Raw genomic sequence first — 21,088 nt, 5'->3', positions numbered from 1 at the left:
TGAGGCATAAGCGCATTTCATGTCATGACATCAATGACATGACGTGTTTGTCATGGCATGTATGTCAAGACATAAATGTTATCCATGGCCTGATGCTGTCGAGTAATTGAACTTCATATATGTCTGGGTATGAATGGCATCACATGCGTGCGTGACCTGACATGAACGATATAACATAAATGGCATCACATGAATTACATGCGTGCCATGACGTGAATGCCATGAATTGTATGACATGATATCAATGGCAAGACATGCGTGAGCATGTTATTCCATGTCATTCGTGTTCTGTCATGCGCCTATGTGTCGCCATACATATCCTGAGAAATATCCAGTTAAATGACCCGACGCCATCACCTCAGACCATTATCTTATTCATGACAATAACGTCATGACATGCAGGTAATTCATGTGATGCATGCTATTAAGTATCGAATATTGTATCGAATGTCGAATAATCAAAATAGACGCATATATCCACAGCAGTAATACTTATTTCGGCATAATTAGGTACCCCGCTTGGCCTGACTAGGGAAAGACAATCTACTATCACGGAGAATTTGCATCAATTTTCTGTAATTGTCATTAAAAGCATTGCAGGAATAGCCTGTCCACATCCTTAGAGCCTAGTTGCAAACAAACTTCCCAAGGATGAATGGCTGCTGTATGACTAGCTCCTTAAAACTCTAAATAAATGGTTGCTGAAAAACAAAACGTTCGAAGGTCTGGAAAATAAAAATTGGAAGTTTCGTTAAAAGGACGCAGGACTGACTGTGATAGCAAGGTTTGGCGTTGCGCCTGTACTTCTCGGACGGTGTTCTAACTATACGTGGGTCCGACGAACGAAGACGTGACATACGCGACATACGCGAGAAGACGACGATCCCGCCGCAGCTAGAGGCTGCAACAAGCAGCTATGATCAAGAGACACAACTCAAGGCCGTCCAGCAGATCTCGGCAGTTCTAGAGAGGCAGCGACCGCGCGAAACCGAGAAGTGGGGCAGCACCCCCAGGAAGGGGGCGGCGGCCCTCTCGGACCCGCGGAAGTAGCGAGGGACCAAGACCTCGAGGAGCACAACGCACGAGACTGACGTAGTGGCCGCGTCACGGTAAAAGCTTGTTCTCCCTGCGTGGAGGAAGCCTAACCGATTCTGCAGGCATTTTCAATAAAGTTGTTCTCTCTCGCTCTCTCTCTCTCACCCTTGAGATCTTCAACACGCCGCGTAGGGCTTGTAATGACATTACACAGGCGCCACTACGCGGCCCGTAAAAATCCGCGCCAGTAAATTGTCATCACTTAAGTAAACTGTCATCACATTTAGCGTAAGAGAAGTGATGATTTGCACTTTTAATATTTAATATACTGAGAAGATTAAATGTAAATGACATGCGCTGTGAATATTATTTCCCTACATATGTTTGTGGACCTGCCATTGTCAAACTTCACAGTAGTAATTTACTGATAGAACGTAAGGCCTGGTACGAGCAACTCTATTGATAGAACAGTGTAGCAATATAACCCGCATATACGGCATGAATAGGCATATAGCATACATATTCTTATATATATATGCAAAGTGTCACAGCAATGACGACGGCGACGAAAATGTGCTTGAGGTGCCAATGTAATCGTTATCGCAGTAAAAGAAAAGGTTGCTGAAGGACTTGTGTGCCATAGAAGCACGTGAAAGGGCCCGTTGCAAGAAAAACATTACGCTTTCAGCGTAAGGGATCAAATGCTACATAACCAGACTGCAAGAAACACTATAAATTAAATAGTGCAAGCAAAAGTCACGGGTTATCATGTATGCTTCCGCCACGAAACCGAAAACGAAGCTTGCATTACCAATTTTGATTTGCATTGCTTCGAACACTTTAGTCGTTGCACATCAGAACTTACGACGTTTGATTTAGCAGACGGAGAACCATAACCGAACACTAACAGTCGAATGCTGCGAATTATCTGGTTAGTCTCGGTTATCGAAAATACCGAAGAGTTCATTTTCGAATACCGATAGTATTAAAATTCGTATTAATTATTAAATTCGAATTCGTATTAAAAACTTCGAATAATCGCCCCCTCCTACTTTTTTTTTTGCAATCATGCTTCTCTCTCCGATGTCCTATTGTCTGCGGCTTCTTATACGTTTTACGGTGTGTTAGCGTTCCAGCATAGCCGTGCATTCTACGGGACGCTCTTGATGGGCCCATCCCGCACAATATGCGGACATGCGTATATAGCAATATACGGGCACTCCAATCGAATTGTCGCCATCGCATTCGTTGTTTGCGTCGCCGTGGGGCTGCGCAAATATTTAGGCACATGTACGCTATATGCTTATTCATGTCATATATATGATGGGCTATTAAATCACTAAAATTGTTTATGCCAGGTATTACGTTCTTGATTGACAGGCCAAGAGCAAATAACATGACACATAAAGTTCACAGTGCATTCCTTTTATCAGAAATCTTATCACGCCATTAGATATTAAAAGTGCAAAACAACACCAGTGCTCAAACCTGAAAGTGAGGTCACAATTTATTGGCCCTGCTCTTGACGGGCCGCGCAGAGGCGCCTGTGCGATGCCATTACAAGCCCTACACGGCGCGTTAATGCTTTTAAGGATGCCAGAAATTTCGGCGCCACCGCATTATGTCGCGTCCGTGTTAGTCGGACTTGCGTATCGTTGAAGAGTTCAAGAGGAACGCTAAACCTTGCTATCGTTGTCAGTGCTTCGCTCTTCGGGAGAAACTGCCAAACCTTTTTTTGTGCGTCTACACTTTCAATATTATTTAGTAATTCTAACAATATTTAATTTTACATTATTTTAACATTATTCCCATTCCCTGTTCCGATGAAATTTCTAAGACATGTTTTTACGTTAAATTGTTGCAGAAATTTCGTTTCATCGATTATTCTATAGTTACTTGTAAAGAACAGTGTTACCCGCCATGGTGGCGTAGTGGATTTGGCGTATCGATGTCAAACCAGAGGGCGCGGGATCGAATCCCGGTCGCGGCGGCCCATTTAGATGGGAGCGAAATACAAAAAAAAAAGCTCCCCTGTTGGGTGCAGATTAAATGACCACCAGGTCGTCAAAACTAATCCGAAGTCCTCCACCACGGCGTGCTATCATGATCATGCCATGGTTTGGCACGTAAAATCTAAGAATTTACTTTATGTTTAAAGAACAGAGTTTGAGTGCCTGTTCACTGCTTCCGACCGCAATTGCCACTGATACTGACATCAAGAATCTCTGGCGGTGAGGTAAAGGGACGAACGATCGGATGAATGAATGAATTCTGTGGTTCGACGTGTCAAAACTATCATTTCATTATGAGGCACGCCGTAGTGGAGGATTTCGGATAAATTTTAACCACCAGGGCAGTTACACACGCCCCCAATGCACGGGACACAGGCGTTCTTGCACCTCGCCTCAATCGAAATGCACCTGCCGCGGCCGGGATTCGATACCGCGACCTCGTGCATAGCAGCGCAACGCCATAGCCGCTAAGCTACCGCGGCGGGTAACGACAGGATCGTTTCTACATTAATAGATATCAGCTATCCCTTCTCAAAGATTCCCGTATTCACCATAAATCCTATATCCAATAACATCATACGACACATAGAAGAACCGAGTTTTTACAGGGGATCTTGTATGTTCAAATCAAATTATTGCACATGGGAGTTATGGGGCAAACGAATTTTTCAATGGGGATATTACCATATCTACTGCTATGCATTTCAGCTTGGTGAAAGTGGTAGCGGTGAATAAAACTTGCCTTCAGCACCACGTTGGTGTCGACGTAGCCGTACGCCTTCTCCAAGCGGCAGACAATCATTGCTGGGCTGACTCCCTGTGGCGGCGGCAGGCGCTGGTAGAGTATGCCAGTGACCAGCTTGTCCTCCTTGTACACGTCCGTGTCCTCGCGCTTGGCAGCCTGTGAAGAAGTTAATATCATCTTAGGTTCTGACGCTTTCTCTGGGAAGTATATGCCTATAATTAGATTCAGAATCGCAGAGAATGTCCTACAGAACATTGGCGAATCCGCAAGAAAGAATGAAGGCTGAAGTATTTCGACAGTCGAGAGGAAAAGTCAGAATAATAAAAATACATTTTTAGGGCTTACGTGTATGAACTATTCTGATACCTGGTGCTCACCAAATACGAGAGGATCATGCAAGTACACATACAGACATAAAAGCTAGCGTTCACGTCAATTGCCATCGCATTACTTACGACATTCGAAAAAAATTACCTGGAGTGTATTCTGGAATGTATTATGGAATTATCTGGAATGGCTATGTACGGGGAGTGCTTAACGCCTGCTTCACCTCCACCGCGTGTGGGCCCTGTATTGCACTATCTTTGGGATAGGCTCACGTATGGGTAATGTTTGACGCCTGCTTCACATCTGCCGCGGGTCGGTCCAGTATAGTACTATCTTCGGCATCGACCCATGTAGGGAGTGCTTAAACGCTTGCGTCACCTCCGCAGCTGGACAGCCCAGCATTGCACGGGGTCTTACTCTTTACGCGGACGCGATAGTGGGGAAAGTAGCTCTTAACAGTTTCGCTCTAATCGCTGAATCAACAAACAAAAAAATGCAGCTTGAAGTACTTCAACAGTCGAGAGATAAAGTCAAAGTAGAAAAAAAATACATTTTTAAGGCTTAAGTGTATAAATTATTCTGATACCTGGTGCTCACCAAATACGAGAGGATCATACAAATATACATACAGACATAAAAGCTCGCGCTCATGTCGATTGCCATCCAATTTCTTACGATATTCGAAAAAAAGTTTTCTGCGATGTATTCGTCTGCAAATCGTAGTACAATCATTTAATCCGAATGTGTACTATTGTTATATTAGTATATGAAATGCAAGTGCTGGCGTCCCTCCAGCGCGGTTCGTTCCATTGAAAACAAAAACGTTAAACTTCGTTATATTTGTTTGAGGTTGGCACTAGGCGAGGATTCTTGCCATGGGTCTACGGGGGAAGACTCGAAGTAGCGTCCCACTTCGTAACTTTGTGACGAGGGCGGGGAGCGTGCACCTCCACCAATACGTTACGTGCATAATAATAATAATATTTGGGGTTTTACGTGCCAAAACCACTTTCTGATTATGAGGCACGCCGTAGTGGAGGACTCCGGAAATTTTGGCCACCCGGGGTTCTTTAACGTGCACCTAAATCTAAGCACACGAGTGTTTTCGCATTTCACCCCCATCGAAATGCGGCCGCCGTGGCCGGGATGCGATCCCGCGACCTCGTGCTCAGCAGCCCAACACCATAGCCACTGAGCAACCGCGGCGGGTATGTTACGTGCAAGGAACCACACTCTATACAGGCTATATTGGCTTCGACGGCCACTACTAGAGATACCGGCGCTACTGTCGCTATGGCATGCAACGTAACATGACGTGACTAGCGTTCGCGCCTTTGCTGCAGCCAACGCAGCTCGCTGGCTGGGCGACTGAAGCTTCGATTGTAGGGTTGCAGATAACGTGTTTCATTTACTTGCCCACCCTTACAGCATGATTTACTGCTTGATACCGCACTGCCGGAAGTATCCGACCGATCCCGGTGTGAATATTCACGCGTACCCCAAAACGCAGCGGCAGCGAGAAGCTTGGCTGATACGTTCGCTGAAAGTGGACTTGAAGCGTGCTCGTTTTATTTGGCATCAGTCAAAGCACTTTGCTCAGAGAAGCATGCAACCTGAATGCGCGCAAACACTAGAAGCGCGGATTGGGGAGACAAAAATATAAGTGGTTGAAGTTCCGCGCATAATAATGGACAGGTGGTAAATCATCGCCCCGCGATAATTGTGGCGAAAACGGCAAGCCGTACTTCCCGCTACGAATGCGGTGAATAGTGCTGTTTAGCGGCAAAAGTGCGCATAGCTACTTGTATGAAAGATCGCGCGAATTGAATAACCAATATTAAAGTATCGGGTTGCTCGCTCGCTAAAATTTTTGCTGCCCTACACACCAGACGAATGTACGCGCTAGGTTGTTTTGCTGCCAAGGTCTTTCCATACATACAAGGATTCAAACATGCAAACGGTCGCAATGAACCGCGGCTGAACCACTGGAGAAGCCGAACACTTCGCAACCGGTATCACGCGATGCCGCTTTTTACGTCACGGAAATATTCCAGCACATAGCGCCACCGTGTGTCCTCGAGGCCAATACCAGTATATGTACCAGCGGTTACGCAGTACTCGCTGAAAGGTACCAGCCTGCACTATCTCAAAACCGACCGTTCTCCTTTTACACATAAACTGGCGTCTTCGTTCTCAACGGTACTGGTTCGACGCAATATCGCGAAGTCAACGGAACATTGCACATTCACGTAGGTAACGAAGTCACAAGTTCGCAAATATAGCTGCCCGGTATTTTTTTCTTTTTATGTAAGCATCCGCTATATCATTCAGTGCGTGTACTCGAAGTTCGACAAACAGATGTGGCACAGACAGCTCCAGTGTTTTCAACATGTGCACGAAAAATAACGTATAATTTCGAGTACCAAAGGTGCCCATGCCTGAACGAATATGAAGAAGGCTTGCTATCATTGAGAATTAACGCACCACCAGCTCTGGATAAGTTTCTGCTATCTTCCTAATGGCAACATGAAGTTCTGATAACTTGTAGTATGACAATTTGTCATAGTAGCCACTAGCCCATGACCGCTGTAATGTATGTGATTGTGTGCGTACCCTCATCTGACCATACATCCCACCCTTTCTGATCCCTTAATATAGAGACAGCTCGAATACACAGTAACTAGCCTACGAAATGAATCGCTTTTTGTGCTACACATAGGTAAGTAACATTCAGCGCTGAACTGGGCAATGTGTTTTTTTTTGTTTCAAGAAAGACAATTCATATTAGCATTTCATGTGGCATATATCAAAAAAAGTGTCTGTAGTAAGAACATATTCTCAATTCATAGAAGATCCATCTATTAAAAAGACAAAGAAAGGGAAACGCACACTTTCAAATGTATTCCAAGGACTGCCAATGAAACCGGATATATGAGCACACGTTGACATCGCGACAACCCATTTCTTTTCGTACTCCTTTCCTAACTTAAGAATAAACTTCAGGTAAGCTCCTCGCCAAGACGTTGACATCAAAGAGGACGAATTTGAGCACCTTCAGCATTTCGCCCCCCCCCCTCCTTCCTGCAATTCCCTTCCGTGATGTCCCGTATAGTTCGTGACACCAATTGGACGCTTCTGGACCACTTGAGGTAAAACTGAAGGTACCTTTCTGCCGCCTACGTTTGCGGCGAGGCCTTGAGCACCAGGCTGGACTTCGAGTCGGAGTCGCTGTTCAGGCGCTGCTTCACTCAGTCGTTGGTCGAGACGAGAGAGCCAGGAGCCGTCAAGGAATAATAAAAAGATAAAAAGCACAGGACCTTCAATAACGAGCGTTAGTATCTCGTAGAATACAGAATACGGGTGCATATCCAGTGGAGCGATTGCGTACTGCTCCGGGTCGGGGTCGTCCATATCTGCGCACAGGTCGGAAGGTAGCGTTGAGAATCCGCTATAAAACGCTTGCAGATGGAGTTCTGTTGTTTCGGACGCGTTGTACAATTGTGCATAATGTTAGGGAAAAGAATGTAGCGGCTCTTTCCGGAATACTCAGTCATTGCGTCAATTGCCATGCAATCTATTTGCATCGAGCATGCATTATTGTACTATATGTCCTGCGACACTGCTGTAATGTACAGAACGGCAGCGGCTGTTCTAGAGGTATCACGCGAACCGCAGTTCGCGTTCGTGCATATCTGTGCAAAGGTCAAAAGGCAGCGCTGAGAATTCGCTATGACGCTACAAGCAGCATTTTCTCCTGCCACAAACATGGCCGTTAGCTAATTTCTGGCTACCATGCTAACTATATTCGCGCCGGCTATGAAAAGAAAATATATATGCAGAGCCTTACGCGCACAGCATTGTTTCAACGAGAGCTTTGACTCGGCGGTCTTGGCGAAGCAGGCGGCCTCGAGCACTTGTCCACCGATGCGGCAGATGAAGTTCTCACTGGCAAGCTGCAGCAGCTTCGTCATGCCCCTGGAGTACGAAAAGGAAGGCAGCAATCGCAGAACTTGTAGCACTACTTCGATCACCACCGTCAGCGGGAAGCTGTCCAGGGTCAACGCGTAGTGCTCCATAAACACCGAAGCCATGCAGCCCAGCAAAGCTGAAAAAAAAAAAGAAAAAATGGCGACACAGGTAGTTGCCGCAGCAAAAGAAGGTAGAATCACGACGAGAAATGTACACGGCAATTTCGTTGCAGTCAAATTCAGACAAAGGCGGCTTTGTTGTGTCATAGCAGTTTTGAATGACAGAGCGAATGACTCATTCAATCAACAACGGATGGAGCATCACATAGCCTACTGGTGTAGCTGAGCCACGTCACTTTGAGGCTCATTCCCATACGCCTGCACTTGAACTTATTCAGGAAATGCTGCGCCTCACTGCTCGTTGCACCTGTGCAACATGGCGTCGTCCGCATGTAGCCATTTGTTTCACAGACCCTGTGAACACTTCGCACAGAACGAATTCGCTGCCAATTACACTTCCAACATTCTCTGCACTCGCTGGAGTGGTAATGCAAGGATCGTTTCAAAAGTGCCGCCGGGCTTGTTTTGCACGAACCAGAAGTGCCACTCAACTGCAGTAAACTAAATCGAAATTGCATGAAATAATCTACCGTGGGCTTATCAAGTGAATTCACCGTTCACTGTTCACACAGTGGCACGTATCCAGTGACCCAAATTCACATCAAAGATGTTCATTCAAATGTGACATATACCTGGTTTCACCTACGCAGTGATACAAGTGAGGGTAAACGGAGTAAGCCTCATGCCTTCACACAGAAGGAAGCGTCCTGCCGGAACGCAGCTGGCAGGAGTCAGTCTGTAGACCCTTCGAAATAGCTGAATAGTAATAGGGCGCTCACAGAAGAGTTTCGGAAGTGTTGATTCCCAAACGACAAATGGACTTTTCATTAAACAATCGCTTCAAGCTGCGATCTTTGAGCGGCTTGGAATGATCTAGGTAGTGACATTTTTCCCCCCTAAGTAGAGGTGATATTAAGGACGTTTGGACAAACGCTTAAACAGGAACGAGTGCTACACGGCAGTTTAACTCCTGCGTACAAAACTTGGCCCCATAAAGCCCTTTTGTTTTAGTTGCCATATTTTATAGACACAGGAGTGGCATGAGACCACCCATTCTTTCGCTGTGTTTCTAGATATCTCCTGTCAAAATCGGGCCCCTCGGTTAACCCCCTTTCTTCTAAATATCTCCTGGTGTTGCCTGCATGATTAGGTGATTGTTCACTGGACAGCTGTGGAAGTTTTCATACGCTTATCATAAAAATATGTACCTTCCAGGCGTTCACTCGCAGAACGCAAATTTGCGTGTAGCGTTATTAAACGTTGAATGAACAGGGAGGCTTCGCTCTCCTCTTTCGGCACATGCGCAGTGTCACATACCCAGTAAAGAAAGTTGGCGTTAAATGGTCTAAATGATGAGTCGTACATTCGCAATGCCACATACTCGTGACCAAACTTGTCCCGACGATTGGTTACTAACGCGGTTTCATCATCACAGCAGCCCTGTACTCATACGCTGAAACCGTGGATGACCCAGCCTAAGTGGCGAGAAAGCGGTTAGCGAGTGCGCATGAGATGCCCTAATAAGGCTAATCCTTCTCTTTCATGACTGCGCTCAGCAATGTGGTTACTAACGGTTCAAGCCTGGGCCACACACGCTTTCAATAGACGGTAGTGGAGGATAGTTCCACTCAGCCATGCGAATTGCACGTTTCGGTGCCCAGATTGCGCTACTCGTTTGATTTCACTCCAAAAAGGTGACGGCTACGATGGTGACAAGAATCCGCCTGGAGTGTCCATGTTATTGCTGTCGCAGTAGAAAGAAAACGCAGGGGCAGAACGCAGGGAGTTTCAGGAGGCGGTATGTGTGAAACTTCAGTGCGAGACCTTATCGGGCCTTGCGATTGACAATATTCTTTTGCGGGCGAAAGTGGCAGCTCTAATCCTGGGCAACAATTCTAACGGTTCAATAAACTCGTTCTTCTTTAGTTGCACTCAAGTGGTCTTGCAAGCAACGGTGAATAACATTATATAAAGCCCACAGCTACAGGCATTGCAAATCACTCGAATTCATGTTTTAATCTTTTATGTTGCAATATCACGGAGCCATAAGAAAGATGGTAAAACTCACAGATGATGAACGTCGAGATTGCCATCTTTGAAAATCCAACGCCAGGTTGGGAAAATAACAAGGAGAATAGGTAGATAAACGGCAAAGCGGCAAAGCCGTGCAGGATGTTCAAACAGAAGATCCATTCTGCGAAATAGAAGCACGCGTCTCGTAAGCACGATTGAAAAATTACGCGACTCTAGGCGTACGAAACGCAAACGAGATGTAATGCATCACGGGAGCCAAGAGGAGGCAAAGTTTAGTTGCGTAACCAGAATGCAATATCTGGCCCTATAGGGTTTCTCAGCTAACTTCAGCCGAGCTGGTTAACAACAACAAAGAAAAAAAAAGAAGAGCTTGAAAAAAAAAATACGGTGGAAGAAAGGATATTAAGACCTACGGTTTACTGGCCGTTGGAATAAACAACTGTTGGTTTCTTATGATCTGACTCAATATGTATAGTGCACTGTGTTCTGGACCAACGTAAGTTGCACTTCGCTCCCTGTTGAGGCAGTACGTGTGTCAACTTAGGTCCGGAGCAACCCTTTGCAGTGTGGGCAACGCTGTTAAAAAAAAAAAAAAGCCACGTGTTTCGCCTGAAAGGCGAGGCACCGATTGCGATAGTAAATTAGTAGACAGCTATACGAGGTGAGGATAGTAATTTTATCGGCCGTATAAACTTGTAAACATTTGCTAACTAACTAAATTGACAATGATATAATGAATAAGCGCGGCTGGACAAGGACGTGGATAGAAACAGACACACAGAGACGTACAAAGAAATGGACACATGGAGACAGCACTGTCTCTGCGTGTCTGTTTTGTTCTACGTCCTCATTCAGTTGCACTAACACATTATATAATCGATTCAAACTAATTAGCCCGCCAGCGTGTTCTAACTAAATTAACAAGCGCTCTATGGTAGATGCCACTTTAGAGGCCTCAGACCAATGAATAGTGAAACGTTACTTTGGAGAATGCGTTCAGTGTTAAATATTCAACTGCGCCTTATATTGAACTTGTCGTTCATGGCTGAGCCGCGCATACACACAGCGTGTCCATGTGGCACGTGCTCCTAACGTCGCCCATGGCAATGCCCCTGGTTAAGGTAGACGACGCATTGCCAATCGGCAAACCTTGTTTCGTGTGCCCTCGTGACACGGGGACCAACCAATGACGACAAAATACTGACGCTTCGCCATTACACACTCTGTATCGGCCACTATGATCCTGTTTGGCGGATGTATAACCGGCCTACAAAGCAGAACGCGTCCTCCTCCTCAGTATTTGCGCAAAGGCACATTTTGAGGCGCAAAAGAGGCAAGATTCCCCAGCAAGAAGTTCCCACAAAGGTGTTAAGATTCCCCAGAAAAAGAGTGGCCACATGTCTCTCTGGGAAATTTTGGTCGGGCAAACGCGGGATAGAGACTCTCGCAAGCTCCGCCGCTTTTTGGCGTAGGCACTCGGCGCAACCATCTGGTCTAAGGCATAGAATTTCATACAATAATTACTAGAGAGAACTTTGGCGCCACGGTCTACGGGAGCAGCAGTGGGGGCTGTCGAGCCAGCATGGGAATTATGGGATGCGCGTGGATTTGCATAACCTTCATCCTTCTGGATTCCAACGGCTTGCGACTTTGTAAACGCCTCATATACAACAATGTACTGCGCAATAAAAAATTACATAAACATTATTAGAATTGTCCGACGCCAGGATTCGAGCACAGGACCTCCAGCAGAGACGCCCGATGATGAAACCATTACGCCACGCACACATGCATCGACAAGCGAAATATAACGCCCTTATGAATTTAGCGCGGGCAAGCCAGTGCCTTGGTACCCTAGGTCCGTCTCGATTTGGCCACCTCGACAAGCTGAATCGTTGCAATTAGTAGCAATTGTGCGCGTTCGCAGCGTCTTCTGCACTTAGAGAAGTATACACTGCTCTGAAATGTACGACAATGTAGGCACACAGGGCGTAATGAACAAACTCATGAGCTACTGTATTAACCACGAAGGGCAGACAAATCCATGTGCTTTCCATCATTCTCATGTTGGCCCAACTATTGCCGCACCATAGTTTCTTCCAGTATATTGTAGGAAACTGTATGGTCGAAGGGAACTTGGCAACCACTGCTCAAAAATATGGTCTCCCAGATGTGACACTAATAATACCCCTGTTACACGGGCGACCTCAACCGCGGTTAATGTAACCACGGTTATAGCTAAACGCGGTTACACGGCAGGAGAAACTGCGGTTAGCCCGCTAAGCGCGGTTGACCACTAACCGAGCTTGGCCGACGTTTCGGAAACGGGCAAACTGGCGGACGGTGCTTCTCCCGAGTGCAGCGCTGGCGCTTCCCAGGTATCTTCCGAAAAGCGTATCATTTGGCCTGACGCGACAACTGAGGCACTGATACGCATTTGGGAAGATAATCTGGTCGCTCTGCGCTCAAGTAGTCGAAACGCGCGCCTCTACACAGAGATGACGGCTACACTCAAAGCCAGTGTAACCGCCGCCGAAGGACCATACTCGACGAAGCAAGTGCGCCTGAAGCTCGACAACATGAACAAACGTTAGCGGTAAGTCAATATTGGGAAAGACGCCGTGCAGGGGAGAAAATTTATTCAAAATGAAGCCGGTGATCATGATAGCCCGTGTAACTCTGGGGGACTACGGTTCGCGTTAACCACGGTTGAGCGAGTTCACCACGGTTAAGTTTAACCGCAGTTAAGCTAACCCGTGTAACTAGGGTATAAAGCGGCGCCAGATCATGCAGGCCATAGCTGCTGAAAATATAGAGTACGTCGTCCATCTAGAGGGAGGCGTCATAGCGTATTACCACGAAAGAGCCGCCTTCAATGTTTCTTATTTTTTTGCAAAGTGCTGGTACCTGTGTTCCGAGCTCGCGTCCCCCACCCTATTTTTTTCAGCTTGCAAGTGGCGAGACCGCAGAAGCTACCTTTTTAGAGCGCAGCTCTCGGGCGCCCGTTCCCGCGGCTGGCGTCGGCGTGCCTCGGCGTCGTACTTCAGCGCAAGCGAGCGAACGAGCACAGCGAAAGATGAAAGCGACCACGGAGCGCTGCGGTGGATGAAAGACGCGAGGAGGAAAGCGGATAGAGGGGGGGGGGCGAGGGGACCATGAGGCAGAAAGCACATGAGGAGGGTGTGGCGAAAGCGTGAGAAGAAAAGCGTAGTGCGGTGACGATGACTACGAGATGGCGCCGGAACAGCGCGCGTCATCGGGAGTGTCTATCGGCGGCTGCTGCTGTGAATCGCGTTCACGCGTCACCCACGGGCTGGCTCTCGCGATATCCCGATTTGCGAGAGCCAGCTCGCAAGGCAGTCGCGCCGCACTTCGCTCCAATTGCAGCGTGCCGCACGAGACAGGTAGTCCGCGCCAGCCAATAAAAATGGCGAAATAAAAACCCGTACAGAGCTGCGCTCAAATTTCGCATTAGCGAGTATCGTAATCATCAGCGATTTTTTTTTCTCGAAAGAAATGTAACTTAGGCACGCGTGTTGACCACTTACGCACGAAGCTGTAGTTCAGCGTTTTCGCTTGGTAATAGATAATGGGCGGCAATACAAAGATGGCTGTGCCCATGTAAAACATAAAATCTGAAATAAAACTTAAGGTCCAGTAGAGGAACGAGCCAATGCCTGCGATGCTGTGCAGGTGCTTCACCTGCAAAATAATAAAAGAACGACAGAGTTTGTTACTATATGAAGTGTTGCTAAAGGCTTTAAAGTAATTTCGTGATAAGTTGGCGTGCAACAAATTCAGCCTTTCTCATACCTTGCTATTTTTACACTGCGTGCGATTACACGTTTTGTCGACTATGTGGACGTGACCTCTAGAACCATTACGCAATTCTCCAAATATCCCGTTCTGTTCAGCCGTACAGGAAACTTATAATGATGGGCATGATGACTATTGCTAATATTTTCTTTCAGTCCGGTTGCCGACAAGTAGTCGCCTTTTGGCGTCTGGCTGGATGAATAAAAAGTCGCTGCTACCCCTGAAACGCGAAGCACCGATTGCGATAGCAAATTAATAGATAGCTATACAAAGTAAAGATAATTTTTTCGGCAGTATAAACTTGTAAACATTCGCTTACTAACTCAATTAACAAATATATAGTATGTAAGCGCGACTGAACGAGGATGTAGAAAGAAACAGACACACAGATACAGCGCTGTCTCTGTTTGTCGGTTTCTTCCTACGTCCTCGTTCAGTCGCGCCTACACATCCATGGAGTGCTCCAAAGCACCCATGGATTCTAACCAACTAGTCCGTCAACGTGTCCTAACTAAATTAACGAGCACGGTGTCACGCACGCACAAGGTAAACATGTACACATCCCGCTCAATGAACGCTGAAACTCGCTGTCAAAATGCCGGAGTGAGGAATCGCGGCAGCAGCAGCGATGCCCGCTTGGGCCTTCGTACATCTCTCGCTTCAACGCGAACGAAACCTCCAAAGCACAGCGCATACCAACCTACCTACACTACGCGCACTCTGCAAACATTGCTGATCGCGTTGAAGATGAGGCCCGCGCGGGCGCGTACTTTGGCCACGTCGCAGATCGCTTTCAAGGTACGGCACCCGCACGACCGCAGCGAAAGCAGCAGCCGCTGGAGACGGGCCCGCTCCCCTCTTTCGCTGCACCCTCATGCCTCGCGCGCGAGGGACGAAGCAACACCCTCTAGCAAAGCTTAAGAGGAAGCTTTAACTCCGGCGCTCCTATCTAAATACATGTAAAAGAATAATTCGTTTTTCTCTGCAACCACTGGACCAAATTTGAGGAGGTTTCTTGCATTAAAAAAATACCTTAATTCTAGTGACTGGTGGTTTCGAATTTTTGACACAGGTCGTCAACGTTTTATTAAAAATTGACAAAAATCGAAAATTTTCAGAAACGAAACTAAAAAGTTTACAACTCTGTAACTGAGCAATGAAAAACGATAATAAAATTCTATGAATTGAATCTAATAGTACATCTAAAGGGGACAAAATTCACGGGTTACACATGAATGTCAATAAATTTAGTAATATGGAAATGCGGCTTTTGCAGAACCCTTGTAAAGAACGTAATGAATTCACGTAAGATATAAAATCACATACCGAATTTGTCCGCTTTAATGATATAATGGATGCCGTTTACGGAACTGCGATACCTGTTCTTGATACAGAGCTATTAATTTGTATACTTCGTGCTTCTATTTTTTTTTCAAGCTTTCAAAATTTTGAAAATCTTTTTAACAAAATACAGGACCTAAATCGAAATACCGCTTCCAACAGTCACTAGAATTTAAATTTCTCTCTCAAATGCAATTAAATTCATTAATGTCTGCCCAGGGGATATCCCAGGAAAAAAAAACATTTTTGCGTTTTACATGTATTTGAATAGGCCGCGTCGGAGTTGGGCCCGAGGCAAAGCTTACTCTTAAGGCCCGAGCTCTCTCCCCGTGACGTCACATGAGGGCGTGGATTGGTAAAAATACGGAGCGCTGTTCACGAGAGGTTGTCTCGCAGATGCACCGTGCGGAAACTTCCCGTAAGAACGAGTATGCGTGTATTTTAAAAGAAATTTGACCGCAAGGAAGTTGTAGGAGCAACACATTTATTTACACAGTCCAGTTTCTTGTTGTCGTTGCGCTATATCAGGAGCAATACACTTATTTCTTCTTGTAGTTGGTGTTGGAAGAGGCCGCGCTACCGGCCCGCCTTCCTCACTCGCACACGCGAGATTGAGCCGCGCTCGCAGGCTCACGCTCGCACGCTTTCCTTGCACGCATAGCATACGGCGCACGGCGACGATTTTATTGCCCTTGAACTTTACACGGAGTCTCATGAAAACGGAGACACCGACGCAATGAGCTGGGTCGTCTGAGAATTTTTTCTAAAGCCCTCAGAGATTTCACCATGTTGTAAGTGTCAGCGGCTTTATGAGCTTGTACTTAGGTAGATCGCTCATGCCCCAAAAGCAAGTATTTGACCTTTGGCTCACCAGACTAATTTCCTGTTATTTCTTATTTAACGTCATCCAATAGTCCTTGCATGCATTTTACCATCTTGGCTTGTTTCGCGTCGGTGACTCCGGGTTGCCTATTTGCGCTTTCTATTGTCTTGCATATTGTCGACGACATTTTCGACCTATTCTTTTTATTCCGTGATCACGTTTTCGAAGCACGGATATTTCTGACCTCTCAGTGCCCATTTATTTGATGACCTTGTTTCTACGGCTCTCCTCAAAACAAGCTTTGCTGTGCTCTTCTCTGAATTCCAGAGAGTTGACGGCCATGTTACATTGCAGTGCCTCGTTTGTTGTTTTATCATGGGCGCCCAATGATCAGCGGACCACCGCCATCTGGTTAAATTCGAAGCACGAGAAGGTTTCCCATCGTAATTTGTCACATTACGGCTCTTGAATATGCTAGCACTGATGCTGTCACATGTTTCTAAATTCCGTGTACTACCGCAAATTTATTGGGCCATAAAAGCCTCTATCATTCTTCATAGCAGCGTTCCGCTTTCTCTTCATCGTAATCCTTGATGGGTGTTTGAGTAAATATTTCCTTTCGTTTGTGCACACACAGGTATGTATATGTTCCACTGTGGGTATGAATTCCTGTTTAATTGGTGCAAATTCATTGTTTCCTGGTTACAGAATATGATCCTCTCTTCCTCTGCATTAAAATGAAGGTCGAGATATTTTGTATTGTCGTCGCACTTGTCCGTCGTCGTCGTCGTCATCGTCGTCGTCGTCATCGTCGTCGTCGTCGTCGTCGTCGTCGTCGTCGTCGTCATCGTCATCATCATCATCATCATCATCATCATCCTGGTTACGCCAACTGCAGGGCAAAGGCCTCTCCCATACTACAATAACCCCGGTCATGTACTAATTGTGGCGATGTCGTCCCTGCAAACTTCTTAATCTCATCCACCCACCTAACTTTCTGCCGCCCCCTGCTACGCTTCCCTTCCCTTGGAATCCAGTCCGTAACCCTTAATGACCATCGGTTATCTTCCCTGCTCATTACGTGTCCGGCCCATGCCCCCCCCCCCCCCATTTATTTTTCTTGACTTCAACTAAGATGTCATTTACCCGCGTTTGTTCCCTCACCCAATCGGCTCTTTTCTTATCCCTTAACGTTACACCATTCATTCTTCTTTCCATAGCTCGTTGCGTCGTCCTCAATTTCAGCAGAACCCTTTTCCTAAGCCTCCAGGTTTCTGCCCCATACGTGAGCACTGGTAACACACAGCTGTTATACACTTTTCTCTTGAGGGAGAATGGCAACCTGCTGTTCATGATCTGAGAATGCCTGCCAAACGCACCCTAGCCCATTCTTATTCTTCTGATTATTTCCGTCTCATGATCCGGATCCGCCATCACTACCTTCCCTAAGTAGATGTATTCCCTTACCACTTCCAGTGCCTCGCTACCTATTGTAAATTGCTGTTGTCTTCCGAGACTGTTAAACATTACTTCAGTTTTCTGCAGATTAATTTTTAGACCCACTCTTCTGCTTTGCCTCTCTAAGTCAGTGAGCATGCATTGCAATTGGACCCCTGAGTTACTAAGCAAGGCAATATCATCAGCGAATCGCAAAGTACTAAGGTATTCTCCATAACTTTTATCCCCAATTCTTCCCAATCCAGGTCTCTGAATACCTCCTGTAAACACGCTGTGAATAGCATTGGAGAGACCGTGTATCCCTGCCTGACGCCTTTCTTTATTGGGATTTTGTTGCTTTCCTTATGGAAGACTACGGTGGCTGTGGAGCCGCTATAGATATCTTTCAGTATTTTTACATACGGCTCGTCTACACCCTGATTCCGTATTGCCTCCATGACTGCTGAGGTTTCGGCAGAATCAACCGCTTTCTCGTAATCAATGAAAGCTATACATAAGGGTTGGTTACATTCCGCACATTTCTCTATCACCTGATTGATAGTGTGAATATGGTCTGTTGTAGAGTAGCCTTTACGGAATCCTGCCTGGTCCTTTGCTTGACAGAAGTCTAAGGTGTTCCTGATCCTATTTGCGATTACCTTAGTAAATAGTTTGTAGGCAACTGACAGTAAGCTGATCGGTCTATAATTTTTCAAGTCTTTGGCGTCCCCTTTCTTATGGATTATGATTATGTTAGCGTTCTTCCAAGATTCCAGTACGATCGAGGTCATGAGGCATCGCCTATACAGGGTGGCAAGTTTCTCTTGAACAATCTGCCCACCATCCTTCAACAAATCTGCTGTTACCTGATCCTCCCCAGCTGCCTTCCCCCTTTGCATATCTCCCAAGGCTTTCTTTACTTCTTCCGGCGTTACCTGTGGGATTTCGAATTCCTCTAGACTGTTTTCTCTTCCATTATCGTCGTGGGTGCCACTGGTACTGTATCTATCTCCATAGAACTCGTCAGCCACTTGAACTATCTCATCCATATTAGTAATGATATTGCTGGCTTTGTCTCCTAACGCATACATCTGATTCTTGCAAATTCCTAGTTTCTTCTTCACTGCTTTTAGGCTTCCTCCGTTCCTGAGAGCATGTTCAATTCTATCCATATTATACTTGCTTATGCCAGCTGTCTTACGCTTGTTGATTAACTTTGAAAGTTCTGCCAGTTCTATTCTATCTGTAGGGTTAGAGGCTTTCATATATTGGCGTTTCTTGACCAGATCTTTCGTCTGCTGCGATAGTTTACTGGTATCCTGCCTAACGGAATTACCACCGACTTTCATTGCACACTCCTTAATTATGCACACAAGATTGTCTTTCATTGCTTCAACACTAAGGCCCTCTTCATGAGTTAAAGCCGAATACCTGTTCTGCAGCTTGATCTGGAACTCCTCTACTTTCCCTCTTACCACTAACTCATTGATCGGCTTCTTATGTACCAATTTCTTCCATTCCCTCCTCAGGTCTAGGTTAATTCGAGTTCTTACCATCCTATGGACACTGCAGCGCACCTTGCTGAGCACGTCCACATCTTGTATAATGCCAGGGTTAGCGCAGAGTATGAGGTCTATTTCATTTCTAGTCTCGCCGTTCGGGCTCCTCCACGTTCACTTTCGGCTATCCCGCTTGCGGAAGAAGGTGTTCATTATCCGCATACTATTCTGTTCCGCAAACTCTACTAATAACTCTCCCCTGCTATTCCTAGTGCCTATGCCATATTCCCCCACTGCCTTGTCTCCAGCCTGCTTCGTGCCTACCTTGGCATTAAAGTCGCCCCTTAGTATAGTGTATTTTGTTTTCACTCTATCCATCGCCGATTCCACGTCTTCATAGAAGCTTTCGACTTCCTGGTCATCATGACTGGATGTAGGGGCGTAGACCTGTACAACCTTCATTTTGTACCTCTTATTAAGTTTCACAACAAGGCCTGTCACCCTCTCGTTAATGTTACAGAATTCCTGTACGTTACCAGCTATATTCTTATTAATCAGGAATCCGACTCCTACTTCTCGTCTCTCCGCTAAGCCCCGGCAGCACAGGACGCGCCCGCTTTTTAGCACTGTATATGCTTCTTTTGGCCTCCTAACTTCACTGAGCCCTATGATATCCCATTTACTTACCTCTAATTCCTCCAATAGCACTGCTAGGCTCGCCTCACTAGATAACGTTCTAGCGTTAAACGTTGCCAGGTTCATATTCCAATGGCGGCCTGTCCGGACAGGCCGCACTTGTGCGTGAGCCTCTATAAATTATCTGCAGTTTCGCTAGTACCGCTATGTCGTGGGCCCAAAAACCGTTTGTGGCAGCAGATGCACCTTACGTGTGTAAAGAGAGCCCCATTTACTATTATTCAAGCATCCTTAATGTAAAGCGTGACAGCGATTAATCACTGAACTAACCACTTAGCACAACGCTACGATCCGCTAAGTGTCGCTCTGGCCTGAATCCATTCCGTACTTCTCTCCAATATTGCATTCTTTCTACTCACTTTTACCGCTCGTCGTTTAGCAATGAAAGTCGAAGCACGCCACGTGGCTCTCGTCTACGCCTTATGTCTGAGATTTGCGTTCGCGTTGCAGTGGCTTATATTTGAACAGAACGCGTTAAGCGACCCACCTCCTGCACCCTTTCGGCAATCGGCAGCAGCACAAAGTTGCTGCACATGAGGCTAGATGCCAACGGCAGGAAGATGGACCGCAGCACCTTGGGTAGCAGGTCACGGTACGTGTTCTGGCTCTTCACGTTCTCGTCCTCCGCCACCTTGGAGCCGTAGTCCAGCTGCTTCACTTGAAAGCGAATAACGGCGTCATGGATGCCGGTGAGGTATTTCAGGCGCGCCATGTTGTACATCGTTGTGATGATCAGCGCGCAGTGCGGGATATCGCCGTTGTACCACAGAATGGTACTGGGAAGACAAACACGACGTGGTCAACACTGCGCGGCAATGCAGAGTAAAGCAGCGTTTGGAGCTCTTTGGCCACAGCCATTGAGGAGCGCGGCTGGGACAGTGGCCCTTGCCTTGTGAGCAATATTTAAGTATCTAGCTGATGCATAAACACCCATGCTCTACGTACATCGCATGCAAGGACGATATGCAAAATGAAGAATGACACATGTGCATGGCATTGCGCGCTTGTGGCATTCTTTTCGTTCACGTCTTTATGAGCACAGTGCACAAATCATCAATTACCAACTTGCTGAACGTGGTCTACCTACCATGGTAGGCCGATCGTGTACAATAGCATCGCACGAGCTACGAGCTAACAACATCTCGGCATAGCTAAGCAACTGATTACGAAAAGGAGCAACCGATAAGGAAACAAAGCAACCACGCTAGGCAAGCGAGCAGAATGAGACGACTGGT

General features: G+C 46.4%; 1 protein-coding gene across 5 annotated transcripts in view; it reads right to left on the bottom strand.

The window, feature by feature from the left end:
* LOC142572856 (phospholipid-transporting ATPase ABCA3-like) overlaps window positions 1-21,088 on the bottom strand; it is a 111,249-nt gene that overhangs the window by 19,273 nt on the left and 70,888 nt on the right. For 4 of the 5 annotated variants that reach the window (XM_075682260.1, XM_075682261.1, XM_075682263.1 and 1 more), the window contains 6 exons: window positions 20,341-20,629; window positions 13,790-13,943; window positions 10,276-10,401; window positions 7,967-8,224; window positions 7,285-7,532; window positions 3,790-3,948 (listed from right to left, as the gene is read on the bottom strand). In XM_075682260.1, coding sequence (XP_075538375.1) covers window positions 3,790-3,948; window positions 7,285-7,532; window positions 7,967-8,224; window positions 10,276-10,401; window positions 13,790-13,943; window positions 20,341-20,629 — 1,234 coding nt within the window. The remainder of the gene's footprint in view (window positions 1-3,789; window positions 3,949-7,284; window positions 7,533-7,966; window positions 8,225-10,275; window positions 10,402-13,789; window positions 13,944-20,340; window positions 20,630-21,088) is intronic. The other variant, XM_075682262.1, reaches the window with a different exon arrangement.

Source organism: Dermacentor variabilis, chromosome 2 (genome assembly GCF_050947875.1).
Source record: "Dermacentor variabilis isolate Ectoservices chromosome 2, ASM5094787v1, whole genome shotgun sequence".
NCBI classification, from domain to species: domain Eukaryota; kingdom Metazoa; phylum Arthropoda; class Arachnida; order Ixodida; family Ixodidae; genus Dermacentor; species Dermacentor variabilis.
This window is presented reverse-complemented; position numbering and strand designations above follow the sequence as displayed.